Here is a 23,685-nt window from a genome sequence, read left to right as displayed (position 1 = left end):
AGTGCAGAGAATTCGGAAAGCGTTTCTTTCTCCTAACTCATCGATGGCTTCAACATATTTTTTTCCTGTTCATTTGAAATATCAAATGTACCTGCTTGTTCGATTTGAGATGGAACTAGCCAGTAGCTGCAACCACAAAATTTTATGCAACAATATCTAAACCAGCTCAGTTCACACCACTTTACAACTAACTTTCTTACAAACAAACTCTGCTTTGAAACAGACGCATACATACCCCTGATGAAAAGGTGCAGACAAGGAAATCAGACTCAGCCAACAGGTAGACATCTCGAACTATGGCAAACAGAGCAGAGGATGAAGACCGAGATGTCTCATTGTGAGCCTCTTCAGCAGATGCTTTGTCGTAGATAAATGTGTATTTCGGAAACCTGATGGTGAAATATTTAATGTGGTATAAGATTTCTGAATATGTATTCCTTTCAATTGGCAGCACACTATTCCCGGTTACATGAAGAGCCATTTACATAAATTATATGATCCCCATACCCCTACCCCATATCAAGCAAGCAAGCAAGCGTATGATCAGCACTGGAATCAAAACGTTTGGGTTATTCCATGCCAAAATAAGCAAGCCATATGCTCGACTACCACAGATTTTCCCACAAAATCCTGTTTGTTCAACATCACTCGAAGAACGAAATTAAACACTTCACAAATGTCAGACACTTGCCTTACATGGCATGCAGACCGCGCATAGGGCTAAAACCATGTTCTCCATCACAGCTTGCATAGTTATCTGGTAACGTATGATTTGTTTGTTCAATGAAATAGATGTTCATAAATCAAAGGTTGACCGTATATCTTGCCAAGTATGTATGACACATACAAACGATTTTTTTCTTCAGTATTCCGGTGTGCAACACAACGTGTGCATGATGTAACGAACCACATCTACTAAAGTGTCGTAACATCCTTTAAGTGAAGAGATCCACTTTTCCTTGCCACGGGAGTTGGGAATTCCCAATGCGAGCCAATACACACAAAAGGAAATGAACCCTGTGAACCAGCCATCAGGGCATTGCCTGACATGCTGAGTGCTCTCATACAAGAGCCCTCAAAGTCTTTCAGATAAACCCTCTGACAGAAGTAAGTTTTACAGAAGTATCTTTTTCATATCTTTTCTGATGAGTCAGAACATTATCTATGACCAATAATTTGAAATCATATATGGGGTTACATGCACTTTAGTTCCTACACATGTCTGCAGTTTACACAGCCAGGCCTCCTTCTCAGCCGCGTGTGCAGTAGAGCAGAGTTTTAATGTGCCCATTGTAAGGCACAAAATATTTGTAGGAAAGAAAAGGTGCTATATCGGGCCATGTCCTGGGAAAATTCAATTGAAAGGGGCCTTTTTGAGAAACAGACACACAAAGCCCTTGTTCTTTCGAAAGAGTGCTAAGCTTGCTCAGTGAAGAAACATATCTAATTAAACCGAAAGGTTGCACAAAGACTGTGTAGCTTGAGGGAATAACTGGGTAGTTTCATTTTAAATCGAACAACGTGTGAAAGTCGTATTTTTTAATTCGCCCAGAAAAAATGTATGTTAGAGGACAGCTCAAACGACGCAAATTGCGCCACGTGCGACGCTCGTGCGTGTAGTAGTTTCCGCGTAGGAGAGGGGGAAAGTCTGATGCTGCTTGAGCACGCTTTCTTCTGGACCGACTTTGACGGGATCTAGCACCGCTAATTTTATGTCTACGAACTGGAGGTTTTTTGTGATTATAGGCTGCACCATAGACAATGCCGACAGTGACCTACAAAACTCTGAGAGCCACAGATTTTCTGTTAAAAAATGCGAAACTTGGCGTAAACGTTCAAAAAGGCCAAACTTTGTTACCAATTTGCTTCATGACGGAACCTCTCAGAACATCGAGCTTAGTGCCATTCGATAGGACATTGAAAGACCTTTTGTGCTGTATAAAATTCATTTTCTCAGCCCAGTTGTTTCTGCGTTATTAGCTTGAGAATCACACATGGTAGGCGAAAATTGCCAATGTTGCATCTCAGTTTTCTCAAAAATGCCATCTTCGATTTCCTTGATTATTTTTCAAAAGGTGGCGTCATGTCTCTACTTTAGACGCCAAGTGAGACAATCTTTTATTTTTGCCTGAGAGACGCGCAGCGATTTTTTTTGTCAGGCAAGGTGCACGAGGCTGCGGCCTTGCGCGCCCCACCCACGAGCACGAGACCTTCAACCTCTTCTTTGCTACAAGTGTCCCGCTGACGAAGAAATCAATGACCACACTGCCTGAGCTTGTTGTAGTGTCCCCAGAGCATCACTTTACGTTTACCCAATGGTCTCTCAGTTCCGTCAGGCTCATTCAAACCGTGGGAGAGTACATGAGTTGCCTGTGCGCCCTTGACGAGAAGCCCCAGTTCGACGAACATGCCGACAAAGCAGTGAGAAGAAACGAAGCGCTTCGTAGAGATCTTTATCCACTGGTAACATCTTAGCTTTTGTTTCAGGTTGCCGCCAGTCCCCCAGGAAGTGTGAAAGTCACATCCTTTTCATTGGTAAAAGAACGAAAAACGGAAGTTTCGAAAAACGTAAAATGTGCCCATTGCGAGACCCCTGCAGGTGGTGGCTGCCACCATTGGATTAGCATCATCCGATAGCTTTACACATGTCCTTTCACATGATATAAAGTGAATGGGTTCAAGCGCATGGATGCCAGAAGGACTACTGAAGACCACACCGAGGGTTAAGGTACCTACGGCTACCGGAAATGAGGGATTTTAGTTGTGCGTTGTTCTGTCGGAAATTTTGATTCCCACGGTGACACTGACACATCTCGGTGAGGGCGAACGTGTTATACTTTAGAGCAGCAACTGTCATCACAGCGGTCTTACGGGTTTTGTACCACTCGTCGTGGTTCCGAAATAACGCTACGGAGCATAAAACTAATTAAAGAGAGCATGCACACCTTCGGAACTATCACTACGAGGCGACTGCAACCACGCGACCACAAGTTTGTATTCTCAGATGTTGTAACTTTCTGTCCCCTGTGGCCGTAGTTCTGCCTTCTTAATATTAACTCGCACAACAGCCTCATAGCGTGCGTATGTGCATTGCCTCAAGCACATGTGCGGGGGAATAGTGAATATGCGCACGTGCGTATACGCACACGACTCCCATGAAAGTGCGTAATAGCAAGTTCAAGTCGCCCACGAAAGTATTGCCCAGCGTCTCCAAAGGAAAAAATAAACATACGTACCATAAGTGCAAAATAAGTACATAATGCAACATCTGGGCATTAAATTACAAAGCAAAGACTACGAAGCAAAACGCGCTCATAAACATACGAAGAGCGCCTTTGTGTGGAAAAATCGCTCCGCGGAAAGGTAGACCTACGTCTCAATCAAAAAGAGAAAAGGTACTTTACCAGCAGCGCAAAGGACCGGCATAATCCTGCCCTTGTGGAATAAATCGTGAAAGATATTCCGGCTTTTTAGAAACAATTAAGATCGAACATGCAAAATTTTCGCGTACCACTCGTGGTTTTGCGATACTAGGCGGACAAAGAATGCGCTTGAACCCAGTCACTTTATATCATGTGAAAGGTCATGTCTAAAGCTATCGGATGATGCTAATCCAATGGTGGCAGCCACCACCTGCAGGGGTCTCGCAATGGGCACATTTTACGTTTTTCGAAACTTTCGGTTTTCGTTCTTTTACCAATGAAAAGGATGTGCCTTTCACACTGCCTGGGGGACTGGCGGCAACGTGAAATAAAAGCTAAGATGTTACCAGTGGATAAAGATCTCTACGAGGCGCTTCGTTTCTTCTCACTGCTTCGTCGGTATGTTCGTCGAACCGGGGCTTCTGGTCAAGGGCGCACAGGCAACTCATGTACTCTCCCACGGTTTGAATGAGCCTGACGGAACTGAGAGACCATTGGGTAAACGTAAAGTGATGCTCTGGGGACACTACAACAAGCTCAGGCACTGTGGTCATTGATTTCTTCGTCAGCGGGACACTTGTAGCAAAGAAGAGGTTGAAGGTCTCGTGCTCGTGGGTGGGGCAGCCTCGTGCACCTTGCCTGACAAAAAAAATCGCTGCGCGTCTCTCAGGAAAAAATAAAAGATTGTCTCACTTGGCGTCTAAAGTAGAGACATGACGCCACCTTTTGAAAAATAATCAAGGAAATCGAAGATGGCATTTTTGAGAAAACTGAGATGCAACATTGGCAATTTTCGCCTACCATGTGTGATTCTCAAGCTAATAACGCAGAAACAACTGGGCTGAGAAAATGAATTTTATACAGCACAAAAGGTCTTTCAATGTCCTATCGAATGGCACTAAGCTCGATGTTCTCAGACGTTCCGTCATGAAGAAAATTGGTAACAAAGTTTGGCCTTTTTGAACGTTTACGCCAAGTTTGGCATTTTTTAACAGAAAATCTGTGGCTCTCAGAGTTCTGTGGGTGGCTGTCGACAGTGTCTATTGTGCAGCCTATAATCACAAAAATCCTCCAGTTCCTAGGCATAAAGTCAGCGGTGCTAGATCCCGTCAAAGTCGGTCCAGAAGAAAGCGCGCCCAAGCAGCCTCCGGCTTTCCCCCTCTCCTACGCGGAAACTACTACACGCACGAGCATCGCACGTTGCGCGATTTGCGTCGTTTGAACTGTCCTCTAACATATATTTTTTCTGGGCGAATTAAAAAATACGACTTTCATACGTTGTTCGATTTAAAATGAAACTACCCAACTGCCACATACTTAGGAAAAGGAAAGTGCACACCACTTATTAATGCACCAAAAGGTTAAGACTGCCTGTCCCATGTGTAAGGTTGCCACCCGGTCGGTATTTCACCGTCTCGGACGGTTCTTTCTCAGACCCTGCCTGTTGCCCGTTGAAAGGCGATACTGGCAGCCTTTTGCTGGTATTTGCAGCTCAATGCCTTTCATAGAGGCTTTTCCATGGCTTTTCCTTCAACATTTCACAGCAATTCTAAGAAATCTGGAGCACAGATCCAACTCTGCAGTCACCAGATCAGGAAACTGGGCGGTGGACACAGGGTCTTCGACCATGGTCTTTTCTGTACTCATACCAGCAGACAACTCGCGCCACCATTCCAGCTACTGTTCAGCTGTCTTAACCTGGGATTTCTTTCTCGTTGTCTCCAGTTATTAATTACATTGTTATCGTCTTTCCTCCTCACTTTCCACTGAACCCCTCTCCTCGGCCAGTATTTCTCAGTGTGAAAGGTGGCAACCCTGCTCATGTGCCACATTATTATTATTATTCTTGTTCAGTTGTAGTTGAGCTCAAAGTTAATGGCCCCTTCACAAACACTACTTTTGTGCATCCATAATCAAAGTGCATTTAATTGCATAGGTAAAATGACGCTAAAAAAAGACAAAGAAAAGGAACACTGACGTTTTGTTTTGTGATAAGTAAGCACAGTGTGTGGAGTTAGGGGAAGTTTTCCTTCTTTTCCTTTTCTGTTTGTAATTTTTTGTTAATTCTTTCAGTCACTTGTCGATTCTTCATTTGTCTTTCAAAAGCTTTCTTTTTTTTTCTTTTTTTTTTGTTAACCGTGATGTTACCATTTTTTGTTCCAAACTTCAATGTGACTTGAGATTAAAGTGTCTGTACATATTTGAGTACCTTTCTTCCAGCTGTGTAATGACCATTGGCTCATCTGTGGCGACAAAGACCCTCCTTTTCGTCAGAGGCCTCGTAAGAGATAGCTTCAGGTAGAACTCCACCACGTGTGACATGTACTGCTCCGTTTCATGATATGCAGCCTCCCGCAATTTGTCCGTCCGCCTTATGTGTATTCTGTGAAAAGAGAGGGCCTGAAATTGGGATGTTTGTTTACTTCCCAGTTGTATTGAGGGGGAAAAGTTCTTCATGTTTGCACAGCATTTTGTGGCTCGGTAAAATTTGTAGCATTTGTCGATTGTCTTACTAAACACTTTCAGCACACTTTGAATATTATTATGTCAATAATTATTATGTAAAGGTTTAAGCGTTATCGCAATGAAGTAAACCGGGCTGTGAAACAAGCCAAGGCCGCTTATTACCGGCGTCTCTTTGAAAATGCAGGTAACAATGCTGAAAATATTTGGAGGACCTTGAAAAGCATTATTCATCCCAATGTTTCCAGATTCAATAATATGATCATAGACGGACAAGCGATTAGCGGTAAATGTCTGTGTGACCGTTTTAATGAATACCTAGCGACCCTAGTTCAGCGCTACCCCAGTGTGTCCACTTCTAGTCCTGCTGATGCCTGTAGTTATATTATGAATTCAATTGCTGATTCTCTTTTTTTGGGTCCTACCACAGTTGAAGAGGTGTGCTCTTCTTTCTTGAATTTAAATAATAGCAAGGGACGGGATTGTAATAACTTTCAAATTAAACCAATTAAGCGTGTCGTCGAGTTTCTCGCCCCATTTTTAACTCATATTTACAATCTGTCTTTTTCTACTGGTGTATTTCCTTTCAAAATGAAAACTGCACGGGTAATTATCCTGAGCAAGGGAGGTGATCCAAATGTATTCGGAAACTACAGGCCTATATTGCTGTTCCCTGTGTTTTCTAAAGGCCTTGAACGCATTGTTCACAAAAGATTGACAGATTTTTTTTCAAAGCATGGCGTCATTAGTGACTTGCAGTTCAGATTTCGGAGTTCAGATCCACGGAAATAGCACTCCTATGTCAGAAAGAAGAAATTATTCGCAATCTTGAGGACAGACTACTAACGTTAGGGATTAATATAGATTTCACTAAGGCCTTCGACCTTCTTAACCATTCAGTGCTCCTGGGCAAATTGGAGAGATACGGGATCCGTGGTGCAGGTCTGTCGTTTTTCAGGTCGTATCTGTACTCACGACAACAGTATGTTTCAGTAAATACTGACTGTTCTGTCAGGCTTGAGGTGGCGACTGGTGTTCCGCAAGGTAGTATCCTGGGGCCACTGTTATTCTCAGTTTACATTAATGACATTGTAACCGTATCAGCAGATAACAAATTCCTCATTTATGCTGATGACACTACCCTTTTTGTTTCTGGTGCCGACGTGAAGCAAGTCGTTGACAAACCAAATATTGCTCTAGGTGAGATAAGGCTTTGGGTCAGTGTTAATGGCTTAGTAGTAAACGTAACTAAGACGAAGGAAGCTTTATACAGATAAAAAAATAAGCCTGTTTTCTGCCCTGTCGATATATTTCTTGGGGATCATCGCATTGAGGTTGTGAAGTCAATCAAAGTACTAGGAGTACATTTTTCAGAAAATTTGTCCTGGGACTATCATACATCTTATGTTAGACCAAAAATTTCTAAACCCATTGGGCTCATGAATCGGTTGCTCTCCCAAAAAAATTAGTTGATCATTTACAATTCATTGATACTTTCCGTACTGCGTTATGGCCTGTTGGTTTGGGGTACGGGAACCCAGGTTTCCATTAACAGTTTGTTCATAGCACAAAAGCGCGCTGTTAGAATTATAGCTGATGTACCTTTCGACAGACGAACTGTTCATTACACTTAACATCATCAAGGCAACAAACCTATATAGCTATTTTTTGTTGAAAACCTATGTAACTGCTGTAAAGCAAAATAATATCTTTATTCTTTCGCTTTTTCACTTCATTCTTTCACCGAGCGTACGCGCCACACTGCAAGATGGAAGATTCCTAAGTTGAGGACTGATTACGGATGCCAGTCGCTAACCTATAGCCTTCCACACATACTAAACAGGTTTTCCGCACTGAATTTGCACGTTAATGATGTGTCATTGTCCTTCCTAAGGACACTAAGCATACGTGGTGCATTGTGTAGCTGATTATGCTGAATTGTTGTCTCCTATGTGCAGTGCCTGCATTTCGTGTATATGTTCCTTTATATGTTTTCTCTTTGGTTAGATTTCTGAGATAACTATCAGTGATGAGTGACAAAGGGTCGTGTCCTAGTCAAGCAGCTTTTTTGCTGCTTTTTGGCCACCCTCTGATGCACAGGTTCCTACAAATGTTTCCAATAAAATGAAAATGAAAATGAAAATAAATACTTTGAATCTTTAAAAAAAGCTCTTAGTTTAAATGGTGCTATATGACAGCAGGATCGTACTACAAAGAACTTAGAGCCATGAGGCACAGGAAAAAGCATACAAAATTCATAAAATGCAGCAGCACCATGCACCAAACATGCTTATTCTTACAACAACCTACGGGTGGCAATGCTGAAAGAATGGCATACCCTAACATGCAATGTGGCTAATTCTGCTTAATGGAGGAATGAAGTGATTACAAACTATGACACTACTGCAGGATAACACATTATGATAACTGTTTCCATTTCATTTTGTTTCATTTATTTACTTTAAAGACCCCCATGGGGGCATTGCATAAAGGGGAAAACAAAAGTAACACTTAGCAGAGTGTCAATACAACAAACAAATCATAAAGGGACCATGGACCGACCTCGGTGGCTCAGTCAGTAGCGTGTTCGCCTTCTGATCCCGATATCGCGGGTTCGAACCCGGCCGAGGACGCCAGCCACTTGGTGGCAGGGTACAAGTTGCTTAGACACGCCGTCTTCCGCGAGGGACGTTAAATACGGGGTGCCGTGTGATGAGCTTTCATTGCACGTTAAAGAACCCTCAGGTGGGCAAAAGCAATCCACAAACCGACCGCTGTGGCGTCGCTCATGATCTCAGTTGTCTCGCGACGTAAACACCCAATTATTATTAAAAAGGGACCATGAAATGATATTTGACAAGGCTACGATCATTTCAATTTGTTCGGTTGTACCAAAGCATTCACGCTGTGAAATACTTTTGTACTGGCATCACGAAGTCACCGTAGCTATGAGTCATGTACAGATATGTTTTGATAACAGAAGAGGACAGCACAAGGGAGAATGAGGCAGAGAAGGGGATTCCTATGCATCGTGAGGCGACTTTGAGGAAACTGCGGCGACATCAGTCTGGAAGGTTTGCAGGGAAGCCCAGGGTAAATCTCAGATGTGGCAGCCACTGGTGGGATGAGATTCTGAGACTCTGCAGCCTTTAGTACAACCTTCGAGTTCGCCAACTAGCATATGCTGCCTCCGCTAATTTTACAATAGGAGTACAACAGGTAACATGCAATGGACCTTTCTTCTTTTTTGTTGTTGTTGTTCTGTTCCGCATAGTTCAAAGTTACATTTACGAGCGTCTAGAGATGATTATTCCCATAGCAGATAGAGCAGTGAAGCACAACTCGCTCACTCTAAGAACTTTCAAATCAGTCAACAGAATTGCCCACCACATAAAATTCTCCAATCCCTGAGTGCATAATACATAGAGAGCTATAAAATTTACCTTGCACACATTTTTTTTCTTTCACTTCTGATAGCACCTTTTGATGCAAGAGCACAAATTATCGGATGGGGGAACCTACCCAAGTGATATGAATTGTTTCTATATATGCATATTCCTGCATTAGCGCCTATTTCGGCACAAACACCTATAACCTGGTTTATTCCCTGCCTTATTATCTGCCTTCCAACTCTGATGAAGTTGAAGTTTGCTCCACCGAGTTCCATCGATGCCAAACATGGCTTCTCTGCTTACAAGCAGGAGCTCAGTGATGCACGGCTGAGCTTCAAACCCGTGAGTATATCAATCGCGCTCGCGCCTTATGCACTATTGATGCAACTATGAAGTACTGGCGCTATGAATAGTGCATTGAGTCTGACTTGTAGCCCTCCCCTTGATATACTAAAAACTTCTCCACATTCTCCCTCATAGAAGAAACAGGTCGCTTGGTGAGAAAAGCATTATATTTGAGGTTTTCTGGTTCTTTAGACAAGGTGTCACATATTGAAATATTTATGTTGTGTCGAAAAGCCTGTATAATAATTAGAACCTAAAGTTTTCGGGTTTAGCCCGATTCTTCCCCAAAGTTGCACCCCAAATTGAAGGTTGCCTCCTTAGGGTGAAACCCAATTTTTACCCGGCAAATTTCCCCCACTGAGAAGTCCGTAGGAATTCACACTAACTTGTTTGGCAGCAACTACAGTTATATCACCGTTTGTACCGAGCCAGTACAGTTAGTTGGAGTAACTGAGCAAGATTTCTCCCCATATTTAGCATACTGAAAGATTTTCCACCTAAATTCACGTGAATTTAGAGCACACATTTATTTACCAGATATTTACCCTCCTAATTTAGAAGAAGATATTTCCCAAAAACTTCAGGCTCTAATAATAATGCGGCTACCATATTTTAAGGGCTGAGTTATCTCATTTACGTGGCATGATCACAGGAAAAAAACTTACAATGATGATGCCGATGACAGTGATAAGGAAAAAAAAAGGGACGTATGTTGCAACCAAGTAGACTTGACTGAAAACACACACACACAAAGAAAAGGGGAATGAAACCAACGAAAAAATACTGCTGTCTCTGTTTTCTGCATTTGCGGAACCCAGAGCATCAGAAAATGTGCGGTAATTTATGTTGCCTATAAATTATGTCTTTGGCGCCTTAATAGGGGTTTATTCTGCCTGTTATAGGTGCCTAAATTAACAGTTTTCATGCCCTTAAATCCAGGCTTTTTTTCACAATATTCACATATCTAATCTATTATCTTCTGCGGTGTTGTTATCATTGAAGTATATGTTATATTATGGACATATGCTAACATATTCATGCTCTGGACTGTCGCAACCAGACAGTACTCCACACATGCATGCATGCTCGCAGTTTACATCAGCCTTGCAAACTAACCAACAAAAAGAAAAACATTTTGTCATCACAGGCCTTAGAAGTGCCTCTAACGAAACCTAAAGAAACCGAATGCCTTCTAATACCCATAGGTGGGCATTTTCCTGCGGCCTCACTCATCCTCACCTCACGAAGCACGGACTTTATCAGCCTCACTCACCCTCACCAAATTTTCTTCACCAGTAACTTAACCTCAGTCGCCCTCACCCTCACATTCCATTTCAATTTTTTCCCTCACGAGCCTCACTTCAGGGCATCGGGATCCCGAAAGGCCTCACTATCCTCATCCTCACATGGCTTCACCTCATGAGGCTATTCCCGACCCTCATGGCCTCACGTCTCTTCACCTCATGAGGGTCCTCATCCTCACTTTTCCTCACCTCATGAGGGCTTTCATGGCCTCAGGAGTCCTCATCCTCACGTGCCCTCACCTCATGAGGGCCCTCATGTCCTCAGGGCGCCTCACGTACTTTCGCCTAATGAGGACCCACATGGCCTCACATGTCCTCATCCTCACGTACCTTCACCTCATGAGGACCCACATGGCCTCATGTGTCTTCAAGTCACTAGGAGACACGCACGTGAGCCTCAAAAGAACTTCCCGTCATGTTCACATGAGACGTCAGCGTTTATCTACTGTGTAGGTAGTTGGTGCTAATGATACTGCGCGGCATTAAACTGTTTTCAGGGTTTCGTGCTGTGCTTGGATAAATGTGCTGACAGTTGTTACTGTCACAGTGAGGTTTAACGTTAGTGTTTGGCATCAGTAAAGTGGAGCCCGAAATACTACAGTGCAGATGTACCGTTACGGAAATGATCGGGTGGTGGCGGCGAATAGTGCTTGAAGAGATCCTGTACTCGATTCTCAGAACCGTATGACGCTGCTGCCAGAATCGGAGGATACCCTCACAGCTGAAGTGTTTGGGCACAACGATGGTACTTAATCGCACCTGCAATCAGGTCGTGCCTTTTTGTTGTTGTTTTTTCTTCTCCTTCTTTTACATTTCAAAGGCGCGCTACAGTCACGGGGATTCCAGTTTTCCTGGCTTCGTTTTGAGGAGACAAAGAAAGATTTTGAAAATTCTTACAACTCCATGATGAAAAACCCGAGACTGGGGAAAAGACGAAAAACAGACGACGCACACAAACTCTCAATTTCAACGTCTGTTTTTCGTCTCTTCCCCAGTCTCGGGTTTTTCATCATAGATCTTTTTGATTGTTATTTGTTTGTTCTGCTTTCTTAGTTCCTTCCTTAGTACTTCCTTCAGTATTGCTGTCGCAGAGACTTTAGGGAGCCCGATAATGGCTGCTTTATATTGAGCTTTATGCTGTTACGAACAAGAGATGTCAAAATAAAACGAAAGCCTCGTTACATTCCCAGCAGCGGTAACATTTGTTTAAAAAGAAAATACAAAAACACCGCACATGGCACCTTTTGCACGACACAGCACGCGTGTGTCCAGTTGCAATCATTCGAAATTAGCGGAGGAAAGCAGCTGCACGCGCTTTCGAAAACGCGGTACAGGGCCTCTCCAAACGAGGCTGCTATTCCAGTAAACAGGCAGAAAAACGAATCGACAAGAGGTAGACTAATAAGAAGAGTAATGACTTTTCTGTAAGGTCACTTATGAAAAAGTCGCATGCCCCATTGAAGTGCGATTCTTCATGGTAGCCTTCATACAGGGTGGTCCACCAACCCTGATAGAAATTCATAGTAAAAAACGTAGGCCCTGGAGAGACATTCAGTGAAGGGATTTTTTTCTACCAGTAACTTTTGTCACATATTTGTAATACTTTTATTTCATTTCAATTGACGGAAAGTTAATTTATTGAATTGAACTCCGAAATTTCCCAAGGCAATCTAACGTATTCTTTGCGGAAATGAGTTCCCCGACGTCATTTTACTCAGTATGGCGCAGAACCCCACTCGTAATGCAATGGCCATTGCCGAAATGAATTCGCCTAAAATCGTGGAAATGAGAGCCCTTGGCACCGCCTCTTTTTTGACGGCTCTAAGTTTGAGCGCAAAGCTGCGAAGAAAGGAGGTTACATTGACACGCCACACGAGGGGGAAAGGGTTACAAATCCAACCCACAGAAGAGTTCCGCTGCCAGGTATCAGCTTTGCCCACGTCAGTTTCAGGGTCGCGCTCTTTTTCCTTTAGTGTTTTGCTCAGTGTGTTTGTTTGCTTTTGGGTGCGTACGCGGCTGTTTTCACTATGACCGCTGATAGCGGTCTCGTAGTTTTTCTGCACCACCTTATTGTCATGAACCTGTGTATGTGTGTGTGAGAGAGAGAGAGTTGTATGCGCGAACGCCTGTAAGCTCTCTTCTTTTTTCAATTCGTTTGTTTCAACATGCTACGGATTTCTTCACATTCAACGCACTTCCTGTGTACTTTGATTAGGTTATCATTAGCGTAAAAGCGTTCGAAGTGTTCGCCATCTGCTGCAATGCACAGGTGGACTCTCCGAATTGTATCTTCAACGGCCCTTTTTATTTCGGATCTGTAAAGCGACGAGCAGAAAGCAGTGATTTTCCCCTGCTGGTCAGCCGCCGATCGTGGTTCGCTTTTGTATACTTCTTTGATGCGACCCCAGAGGTAAAAGTCCATCGGCGTTAAGTCAGGAGACCTGGCGGGCCATGACACTGGACCAAATTGGCCAGCCCACTTCTCACGGAACATGTGACGGAGCAGCTGTACTGCACGCCGCGCGCTGTGAGATGGAGCCCCATCGTGCTGAAACCACACGCGGGTCTGTTCAGCAAGAGGCAGGTCATCAATAAAGCCGAACACGGCATCTAAAATTTCGTTACAGTAGCGGTTGGCATTTAGGGGTCCCGTGAAAAAGATTGGCCCAATAATAGCTCCGTTATAAATCCCGGCCCATACATTCAATCCCCACTCGTACTGATGCTTGCAGCTCTGATTAGCTCTGATTCCCGCATTCACCGCGGGTGTTTATTCCATGGGTAAGGCTTGTAACCCTTTCCCCCCTCGTGTGGCGTGTCAGTGTAACCTCCTTTCTTCGCAGCTTTGCGCTCAAACTTAGAGCCATCAAAAAAGAGGCGGAGCCAAGGGCTCATCTCCACGAATTTTCGACGAATTTATTTCGGCAATTGCCATTGCATTACGAGTGGAATTATGTGCTATACTGAGAAAAATGACCACGGGGAACCCATTACCGCAAAGAAAACGTCAGGTTGCCTTGAAAAATTTCGGAGTTCAATTCAAGAAACTAACTTTCCGTCAATTAAAATGAAATAGAAATGTTGCCAATATGTGGCAAAAGTTATTGGCAGCAAAAAAATCCATTGACCGCATGTCTCTCCGGGGCCAACGTCTTTTACTATAAATTTCTATCATGGTTGGTGGACCAGCCTGTATATGGAGGAATGAAACCTAAGAACGGAACATGGCGATCCTCGAAGATCTTCGAATTTCCATTGGCCCTTCGCGCAGAGTGATGTCATCTGCCGCACACCTTCCCCAAGCGAGGGGATACAGTGGCTTAATTCCCCTTCATCCGTGAGGCTCTTCACGAATGGACCCATGACCTCATCCGTGAGGTTCCTCACGAAAGGCCTCACGGCCTCATCCGTGAGGTTCCTCACAAAGGGCCTCACAGCCTCAACCGTGAGGTTCCTCACGAAAGGCCTCACGGCCTCATCCGTGAGGTTCCTCACAAAGGGCCTCACGGTCTCAACCGTGAGGTTCCTCACAAAGGGCCTCACGGCCTCATCGGTGAGGCTCCTCACAAAGGGCCTCACGGCCTCATCTGTGAGGCTCCTCACGGAATACGTTGTACCCTCACGTATTGATGGCCTCACGACGACTGGCCTCATGAGGGCCCTCATGGTGGGCCTCATGAGGGACAATGCCTCACGACTGTCCTCATGAGGAACTTTCAGCGTGTTCTGGCCTCACTCACCCTCACCTCATCGTCGTGAGGTGAGGGTGAGGCGTCCTCATGAGGGTCCTCATGAGTGAGGCCGCCCAGCTATGCTAATACCTAGCAGTGAAGAGATTTGGGGATACTGATAGCTTCTTCAGTGCCTGAAGCAGCTAGAAGGGTTAGCTGAGGTATAGCCTAAGACATGCACAGAAAATATGAAAGATGAGCACTACACTTTTTACGTCTTTTGCGAGAAAACTGCAAAATGTGCAAGCAAGCTTGCAAACTCTGCCACGAAATATGCTTTAATTTGTCCTGGAGCAAAGGACGTATTCAATCATTGACACAGAATCCTACCAGAAGAATGTAGCCGTTGATTGACAGCATGGCTACTGGAGTACATTTTCCTTTCTGAGCTTCTTCTCAGTCAAAATATGTCTCTGTCAATGGCCCTTTGGGAGCTGCTGCATACGGAACGATTCCCAGACACTGTGTGCATCGCATTATCTCTTCCTCCATCGCTGACAATTTGCGTTTTGACATATTTCTACTGATTGTTATATTTTTTATTTTGCTTTTGACAGCATTGTTGTCCAAACCGAAACCATACACTCACGTGGTCCCACAGGGTGTGTGCCCCAATCATCTACATGTGACTGAGAGGACTGGATGGCATGACGTAAGCCCGCTTTGAAAGGCTGTATCCGGAGGTCACGCCCCGCTTTTTTGCGTGGTAACTGTGCCCTCTGTGCACTGAATATGGTTAAAACTTTATGTGTGTACAATAGTGACGGATCATGAGAACAGTTTCCAGGACAGTACTCGGAATTCCCGATGATCATTTGATGGTTCCTGTAATGAAATAACTGATTACACAATAACATAAAAGCAGGTAGTGACTGCTCGGTGGAGACCTTAGCAGGCAGTTTGTTCAAAATGGAGACGATGTGTCAATGAGGTGAGTACGAGAATTTTTTTTGTGCATGTGAGAGGATCATGCATTTTGTAAGGGTGATCATGTCTGGGAAATATCCTAGGGGAAGGAGGGCAGTACACAAGATGGCAGAGGGGGTACATGTGGAAAAGTTTATGAAAGAAAGCCAGCCCCGAGATTTCCAGTCTAATGTCTAGCGGAGTGAGAGAAAGCTGTTTCTTTATCGCAGCGATGCTGGAAAACATGCTGAAGTCATGTGCGATGAAGCTCACAGTTCTATTTCGGACTGCCTCAATCTTATCTATAACTAGAGCCTGAAGTTCTAGGGTTTTACCCGATTCTTCCCCGAATTTGCACCCCCGAATTGAAGGTTGCCTCTTTAGGGTGAAACCCGATTTTTACCCGGCAAATTGCCCTCACTGGGATGTCTGTAGGAATGCACTAACTTACTTGTTTGGCAGAAAAATGCAGTTACATCATCGTTTGTACCAAACCTCTACAGTTAGTTTGAATAACTGAGCCCGATTTCTCCCCGAATTTAGCGTACTGGAACTTTTTTCACCCGAATTTGCATGAATTTACTGCACACGTTTATTTACCCGGTTTTTACCCCCGAATGTAGAAAAAATATTTCCCGAAAACTTCAGGCTCTATCTATAAAGGATTTTTGGGACAGGTTCCAAATTATGGAGGCATATTCAAGATGCAGACTTAAAAGGGCAGTACAAGTGAGAGATTCTGTTTCTTGAGAAGTCAGGCGTAAGTTGTGCCTGACAAATCTGATAGACAAACTCCCTTTTTTTTGTGCTTGTGTTTTCTGTGCATAAACGAGGTTCTTTCTTAAATATCCTTGAAGTTTACTGCAGTCCTTCCACTCTGTTCGTATGTAAGATTGATCAACACAGATCAAGGAGACTGATACGAGCACGCAGTATTTCATGATAACTATATTCTTCGTGGAAGTGGGGCCTTAACTTGACGAGAAGTGAATGGAAGTACTTTTTCTCTGTCTACAAAACAGCGATGACTTTGTGTATGGGAATAAACACAAAACGTTCACTAATAGCCTTCCCAGAAGTGTACTGCGATGAGCGTGATTTGTGGAGCATCACGAACTATAAAAACCATGAAATTTTCAAATGATAGATATTACAACATGATGTCAATACAATAATATTTCTTAGGCTGCAACTTGCGAGGGAAAGATGTACCGTAATTTCATGTGTATAATCCACACCGCAGATAAGCCGCACTCGTAGATAAGCCGCGGGCAATACAACGCAACTGATTTGTGCGAGTAAGGAGATAATAGAGAAGGCCATAAACCCTGTGGTCCATACTCCAGGGTTGGCATGGTGTACAACAAAGGAGGTCAGTTCTAGTGTTCTACTACCAAGACCAGACTGTGACCTTGTTGCGTGGTTTTCATGGATCGATGGGTCAGTAGCCTTCCAGAAGACATGAATCACTGTCACCACTTTCGTTAAAACCGTTTGGGGAAGACAGAAGGTCAGCCTTGTTGCCTGTGGACGCACCGCTGTTACGCACTGTTCGTGCATCGGCAGGGCGGTGCTGTTCCAGAGACACTGTCGGCCCTTTCGTTAAGACCCGCATATGGGGAAAATACTAGGAAAAAATAGTCATCAGACAAGCTGCACTGGTAGATAAGCCGCAGAGCACCCACGAGAGAGAAAAAAAAAGCGCGTAAGCCATGGCTAATACACATTAAATTACGGTAATGCCAAGCCGGCATGGTAAACGAAGTTAGCTAATGCTGGTTTCCTCATTTACATACCCAGTTACATACTCGTCTTTGCTGAATCGGAAGCAGGAAGCAGAGCGAGGGATGACATTTTCTTTTTTACCTATTCATTTTTCTTTTTCTGGTCTGCAATGCGTGAAGAGTTTATGCGGCCCATAAACTAAACTCTCGAGCTCATTCATGGCCGTGAATAGTGCTAAAAAATATTGTTTCCTTGTCTTCATCATTACTTTCAAGCTAAAGGCTGACACAAGAAATTTTCTGCATTTCCCCTTACTTGTCTCTTTCCAGTAATTATATTTATTTGTCGCCAGGTACCGTGACGTTGTTCTCGTAAATGTAGTTTTTGGCCCATCCTAAAATTCCCTTCCGAGCTATGAGAACAGTGGCCGCTCCCAAATAAAACTTCATTCTGTAGCAGCGTACTCTGCTACAGTTTCATCATTTTAAATAGTTTGTTCATTGGAACATCCTGGAACTGATCTGAATGATAGGCCGAGGCTATCTCCAACGCGATGAATGTGACACCTGAATCTCACCAGCCAATTTCTGTATTTGGGAAGCGCTATTAGGGCCACACTTTAGTAAGCGGAAATTCTATCCCGTTAATTTAGTAACCCGGCTTGAATCATGTTGGAATCTCATTCCTCATTACAACTGGCTGGTCGGTCAATTCAAGCTGCAAAAAAATGTAGGAATACAATGTGTGTGTGTGGAATGTGGTCTTCAGAAAAATTATTATGGGATATCATGCACATTATCTTTAAAGGGAACAATTAGAGCCATTGCTACCTTAAGTAGATACATCCCTTCCAAAAGTGCGTAAAGATGGCTATCTACAATACGTTAATAGCGTAACACAGACCAGTTATTGTCAACCTTGTGTGGTGCGCAGCGCCACATTGAAAAACAACATAGGTTTATTTCTTCACCAAAAACGATAGAGTCATCTGATTTATAGCTGGTGTATAGCAGGTCTCTCATACCGGCCGAGACAACTTTCAGATGATCACAATGTAGGATTTCTACAAGTACTGCTTCTGAAGTCTTATCTGTCTGCTCAGAAATAGAATCACCTCATAATTTTATCTCTGCTCAGATTGCAACAAACTGCATGCTACGCGGAAAACAACAAAATCTCGCATTTGCAAAGTTTTGCTCTCACGCAATAACTGCAGAGAGTGTCATTACTTTGTACTGCATCACTAGTTTGTGTGATTGTGTAACGAAATTAATTAACACGTTTCTCGACCTTCAGTGAGAGATATGGGCGAGAGCAAAATCAAAATTTTCTGTGTCAGACACTTTTCTGTGTAAAGATAACAACGAAAGTTGCAATCTACGCAGAAAATCTGAAAATTTATGCGAACTGAACTGAAATGTACCAGCTCAACTCATTAACTTATTCGAGAATGAATTATTTCTGCTCGGCACACGAAATGAACTTTAAAAAATAGCTAATCAAATCTTCCGTAAAAACACGCAGCACCATGGAAACGTCGTCTGCCCCACCAGGGTGCCTCCCCCCGAACGACACGATCGCCCCACGCGAGGCCAATTGTCCCTAAGTGACCTTGTCTGTTGTATTCGAGCGGAGTTTCCTGACCAGAAAGAGTATTCAGGGGTCGTGACTTGACGTAACAAATAAGAGTCAGCCAAATAGGATCGTGTTTTCAATGGCCGTAGCCAATCACGAACATGCTCTCAGCGCTCGTAACCATGAAGACGAGCCACCGTCAGCTTCATGTGTTGCAACTATCGTCTGCCAGTAGTCCCTCCTACTAAATGTAAAAACAAAATAAAGCGCAACATGGTCCCATTTTTTTCTCAAGACTGATTTTCTGGAAAGCGTGCTGCACGTTGCACTTTTTGTCTAGAGGTTCAAATTTGCAAAGTTAGCTGCAACCATTTGCGAGTTTCGCAGTACGTCGAACCGCGGTAGCGGACGAATTCTAACTTTATATGTCGACATGGTGAAGGAGGGAGAGGAGGCAATAAGCAGGCCTTCTGTACCTAGGTGACGTTGCTCCGACGCGAGTTGAATAACAGAACACAACCATGAATAAGCCAGTACAAGCGAATACTTCTCTGTTTTCACACTTTTGTTGTTTCAAAAGAGGAAAAAAATCGAAATGGGCGCACAGTGTCTCAGAAAGTTCAACAATCGGCTTTTTGTAGTGAAATGTAGCAGGACCTCGCATTCCGCAATCGGTGCAGCAATCACACCCCTGCATGCAGCAAAGCAGAAAAAACAAAGAAAACTTCAGGGCGACAGAATGATGTGGAGAGGGAACATCCTCCTCTACTTCTCGCGAGCCCCTTCCACTGCGTTCCACGTCGTGCGCATTGCAAGGCTAATACATTGTAAGGTTAATCTAATCCGTGGCAGTCATGCGCGGATAAACGCACTTCGTTCTCACTTTAACGCTCATGGAGGCTCTTGAAAATGCCTCCGTAATTTGTTTATGAAAAAATCCAATCTTGCTTTTCGATGTTCACACATTTTGCCGGCAGTCAGGAGAAGTCCGATCGCTATACAAGAGCAAACACTTTCGCTGCAATCGTTAGATCAATGTCTCGTTTAAATGTACTTCAATGGGTGAGCTAACAGGAAACAGCTACTTGATCGTAACATCCGATTTAGCGTTATACAGAAGATCGTAATAAACGGGCTCGACTGTATCACTGGAATCCACCTGGTTCGAAATTCCAGCACAGAGAGGCATATGTGCGATATCAGTATGACAACAATTTGAAGGTGCCACAGCTTTCCCATGGCATTTGGAGCTTCCAGCTTTCCCTCGGGACAGTTCATAGTACTGACTACTACTTCTGACGAAGTACGAGCAAGGTGATCTAAGTAGTAGGAGGGGGTGCCGAGGCTACAGGGATGAGAAACTGCGGCACCCCTGCCCTGAGCCCTGCGCGTATTTTTCCCCGCGCGGCGCGTGTGCGGAGGGTTGTCCGCGGGCTTATCGGCGGGGGGAGGGCTGTGTGCGCGCTTACCCTCTCATTTTTCAGCCTGGGGCGACTTCTTTCGTCTTTTTTCAATCTGTGCCGACTTCAATCCGAATTTTTTTCCAGCTACAGCAGGTGTGCAGTAGGCTGTTTACATGCAAGGGATAGCCATACACAAAAGTACAAGTGAAAATATATTTATTAAAGTCATTAGTGTCAGAAATTATGTTATGACTCTGTGTGAAGGAGAAAAACCCAGCCAAAAAACCTGATGCCGAAGAAACGCAATACACGTAACAAAGAATATACTTATTACAGGCATGATGCAATAGCATTGAATAGGTATGACAGATCAAACACAACATTTTTTATTACCTGTAATCATACACACAAGTTTTCAATGAATCAGAAGGAGTAGCACATTTTAATCAAAGAAGATGTTCTTAATCAATGCGATTACAAACAAAATTACAAGTGGTATTATAAAAAGTCTAATATTCCTATACGTGAGAACCATCAGTGCAATAGCGGGAAGTTCTGATAGTTGTATGTAATTAAATGTGAACAGCACAGACCCTGGAAAACCATGGGACACGAACACAATAGGAAATAAAATCTATACCACTACAAAGAAGTTATTCTTGATCAAAAAACAACAGAGGAGAATAATCTATCATTTTAACTATCATAAAATCATCCTCGGGACATAATCTAATCGAACACTATACAATTTTCATTCTAAGAGACACTACAAGCTTTACTTTGTTCTATCAACACAGAAAATAGATATGTTAAAAATGAACTTCACCACATAGCACGCCCCTAGCCAACAACCAGATCTGATTATATCTGCCCTGATTTGTTGAAGACTGGTGCCGATAGATGTATGGAATACCACGGAACACGAACGACACGAACACAAGAGGAAATAAAATCTATACCACTACAAAGAAGATATTCTTAATCAGTATGATTACACTCAAATTACAAGTTGTATTATAAAAAGTCTAATATTCCTACACGTGAGAATCATCATTGCAATAGCGTGAATATCTGTCATAACATTTCGAGCGCAATTCCAACATTACACAACTTTTAATTTCTTATTAAGTGAACAGCGTAGACGTAAGGAAATAACGAGAAACAACACAATCAACAGCTACAATTAATACAGAGCCAAACCTGCGCACCATCCAACACATAGAGAAATAATAGCTAATCAATCTATCAAAAGGAGAAATATTACAATATAGCACAGACTTAATGCTGAAGAACAGGGGAACACTCTAAGCGGCGACATGTAAACAACAACAGAGGAAAATAATCTATCATTGAACCATCATAAAATCGACCAACATACAATTTTCATTCTAACAAACACTACAAACCTTGATGGAGGTATCCAAAACATAGAAAATATACACTGTTTCCATCTCTTTTTGTTCAAATCCGGGAGGCTTTATGTCTCTATCTATATGACCAAGCTCCCATGCTTTATCACTCAAAGGGTTTGGGGCTATATTCCTTCGTCCATCAAACAGGACGTTCTAGAGGTCAGATAAGATAGTTCAAAGGCGATATATTTTATTGTGCAGCGCAAATAGATGTCGATATTATTCGCGGCGATCACTATCTTTTCGTATCCTTTCCTTGAAACCGAAATCTTTCGTCCAAGTGGTTGACAAGTCGACTAAGTTTGTACTGATGCGATATTGTTATTGAACATGTAGAGAAAGTCCAAATTATTAAATGGTAGCAACAATACTCAATAAAAAAACGAGAAACAAATTTAATTACATCAATTTTTGTAATATCTTGCAACAGAAAGTTCTATATAGATGAACCACACAGAAAAATCAAATGTGAAACACAACTCAGAAATATGAGGAATTACCAACTCAGAGATTATTTTTACTTATCTCGATCGAGTGAACAATTGAAACAAATACGACACAACTAATACATCATGCATACCTAATGTCCAACTCATAGAATATCAGTCGAACCTGAAACAAAACAATAATTAATTGAGACAAAACCATTTCTAAGCAAGCAGCGTCAATACATCGTAGAATCTGTACTGAAACTTGTCATTTTCAATGAATAAACATGATCAACTAGTGGATTCAAGCGATAAAGTGTGATGAAACCCGACGACCCCCAACAACAACATCAAGTTAGGGAGGGACGGGCTCTAGTATGGCCTTGTACATAGAATCATTGAAAGCGCACATTTTTTCTTAGTGATCACATCTTTTTGTAAATCGATTTTCATAATTTTCATGGCATGTGGATATTAATAACATCCTAAAAAATTTTAATCAATAAAATGAGCATAGATATGCTTTTAATTAAGTGTAGACGAGCACTTGAAAACAGAAGAGACAATTGCTCTACATTGAAAAGAGGGACAGATTTTGTACTCGCTACCATAAGTCATGGGAAGATGTGATAAAAAACTGCTTTGAAAAGGAAGAGCCCCGAAACGATTCCATTATCGCTGCATTTGAATATGTCCTAGACATGGTCGTATTCGGAGAAATGGTACAAACTACAGAACTGAAGGTGCAAGAATTTATATGCCGAATCTACAATACTTATAAAAATATCTGCGCATCAACGTCGGAAGGGCCACTGGGATTGATGGCGGAGTTTTTGAGGTTTGCTAACGAAGCATTGAAATACACTAGACCAGATGTAATTGTAATCATTGCAATGGGCATTGCGTTCATCAAGAAAGCAGTCGGATCAAATTATCATATACAAGCCGTCTATATCGCACTATTCATTACGGATTTGTTGAAATTACACATATCTGAGATGGAAAGTACATCAAATCCTATCACGTGATATATTCCACCCTAGAGCCTCTGGTCGGTTTCACGTCAATTCAGGCAGGGAGGTCCCATCGACCTCTTGGATTTTCATTATTTTTTTATATTTAGAAGCTCATCCTACATGATGATCAAAAACGGCAAAATGAATTATTTCTACCGAATAGTTTTTGTGCAAAAAATTGAAGAAAATGTGGGCTTGAATTCGAGTATTTCGCTTTTGTCGTTCTAAAAAAAAAAATAATAAAAGCTATTGTTCTGCAGTTTTTTTACGCTTTAGCATGCCTACTGACCAACAGGCCGAGCACAAATTTTGGAGCGCAGGTGCAACGCTCTGTGATATAAAAAATCCTGAACATGCTCTAGAGCGCAGTTTTGTTCCAACTTCGACGCGTGATTTCTCTGGCTGTAGATGTCTCTCATTACCGTATTTGGTATCAGTTTACTCAGCTTTTAATGTTCTTTCATTTGATATATCTCTCGCACGTGTACCTTCTACAGGTATCTAGTGAGATGGACAAATGTTTAACCATATTTCGAAAAAACAAGGATTTTGCGTGTCAGTTT

General features: G+C 42.8%; 1 protein-coding gene across 1 annotated transcript in view; it reads right to left on the bottom strand.

Moving 5' to 3' along the window:
- LOC135373070 (alpha-(1,6)-fucosyltransferase-like) overlaps positions 1–23,685 on the bottom strand; it is a 156,608-nt gene that overhangs the window by 24,370 nt on the left and 108,553 nt on the right. Inside the window, exons 8-9 of the mRNA XM_064606368.1 lie at positions 5,632–5,805; positions 236–389 (exon numbers count right to left, since the gene is read on the bottom strand). Of these exons, the coding sequence (XP_064462438.1) occupies positions 236–389; positions 5,632–5,805 (328 nt within the window). The remainder of the gene's footprint in view (positions 1–235; positions 390–5,631; positions 5,806–23,685) is intronic.

This window comes from Ornithodoros turicata, unplaced genomic scaffold (genome assembly GCF_037126465.1).
Source record: "Ornithodoros turicata isolate Travis unplaced genomic scaffold, ASM3712646v1 Chromosome20, whole genome shotgun sequence".
Lineage (NCBI taxonomy): Eukaryota > Metazoa > Arthropoda > Arachnida > Ixodida > Argasidae > Ornithodoros > Ornithodoros turicata.
This window is presented reverse-complemented; position numbering and strand designations above follow the sequence as displayed.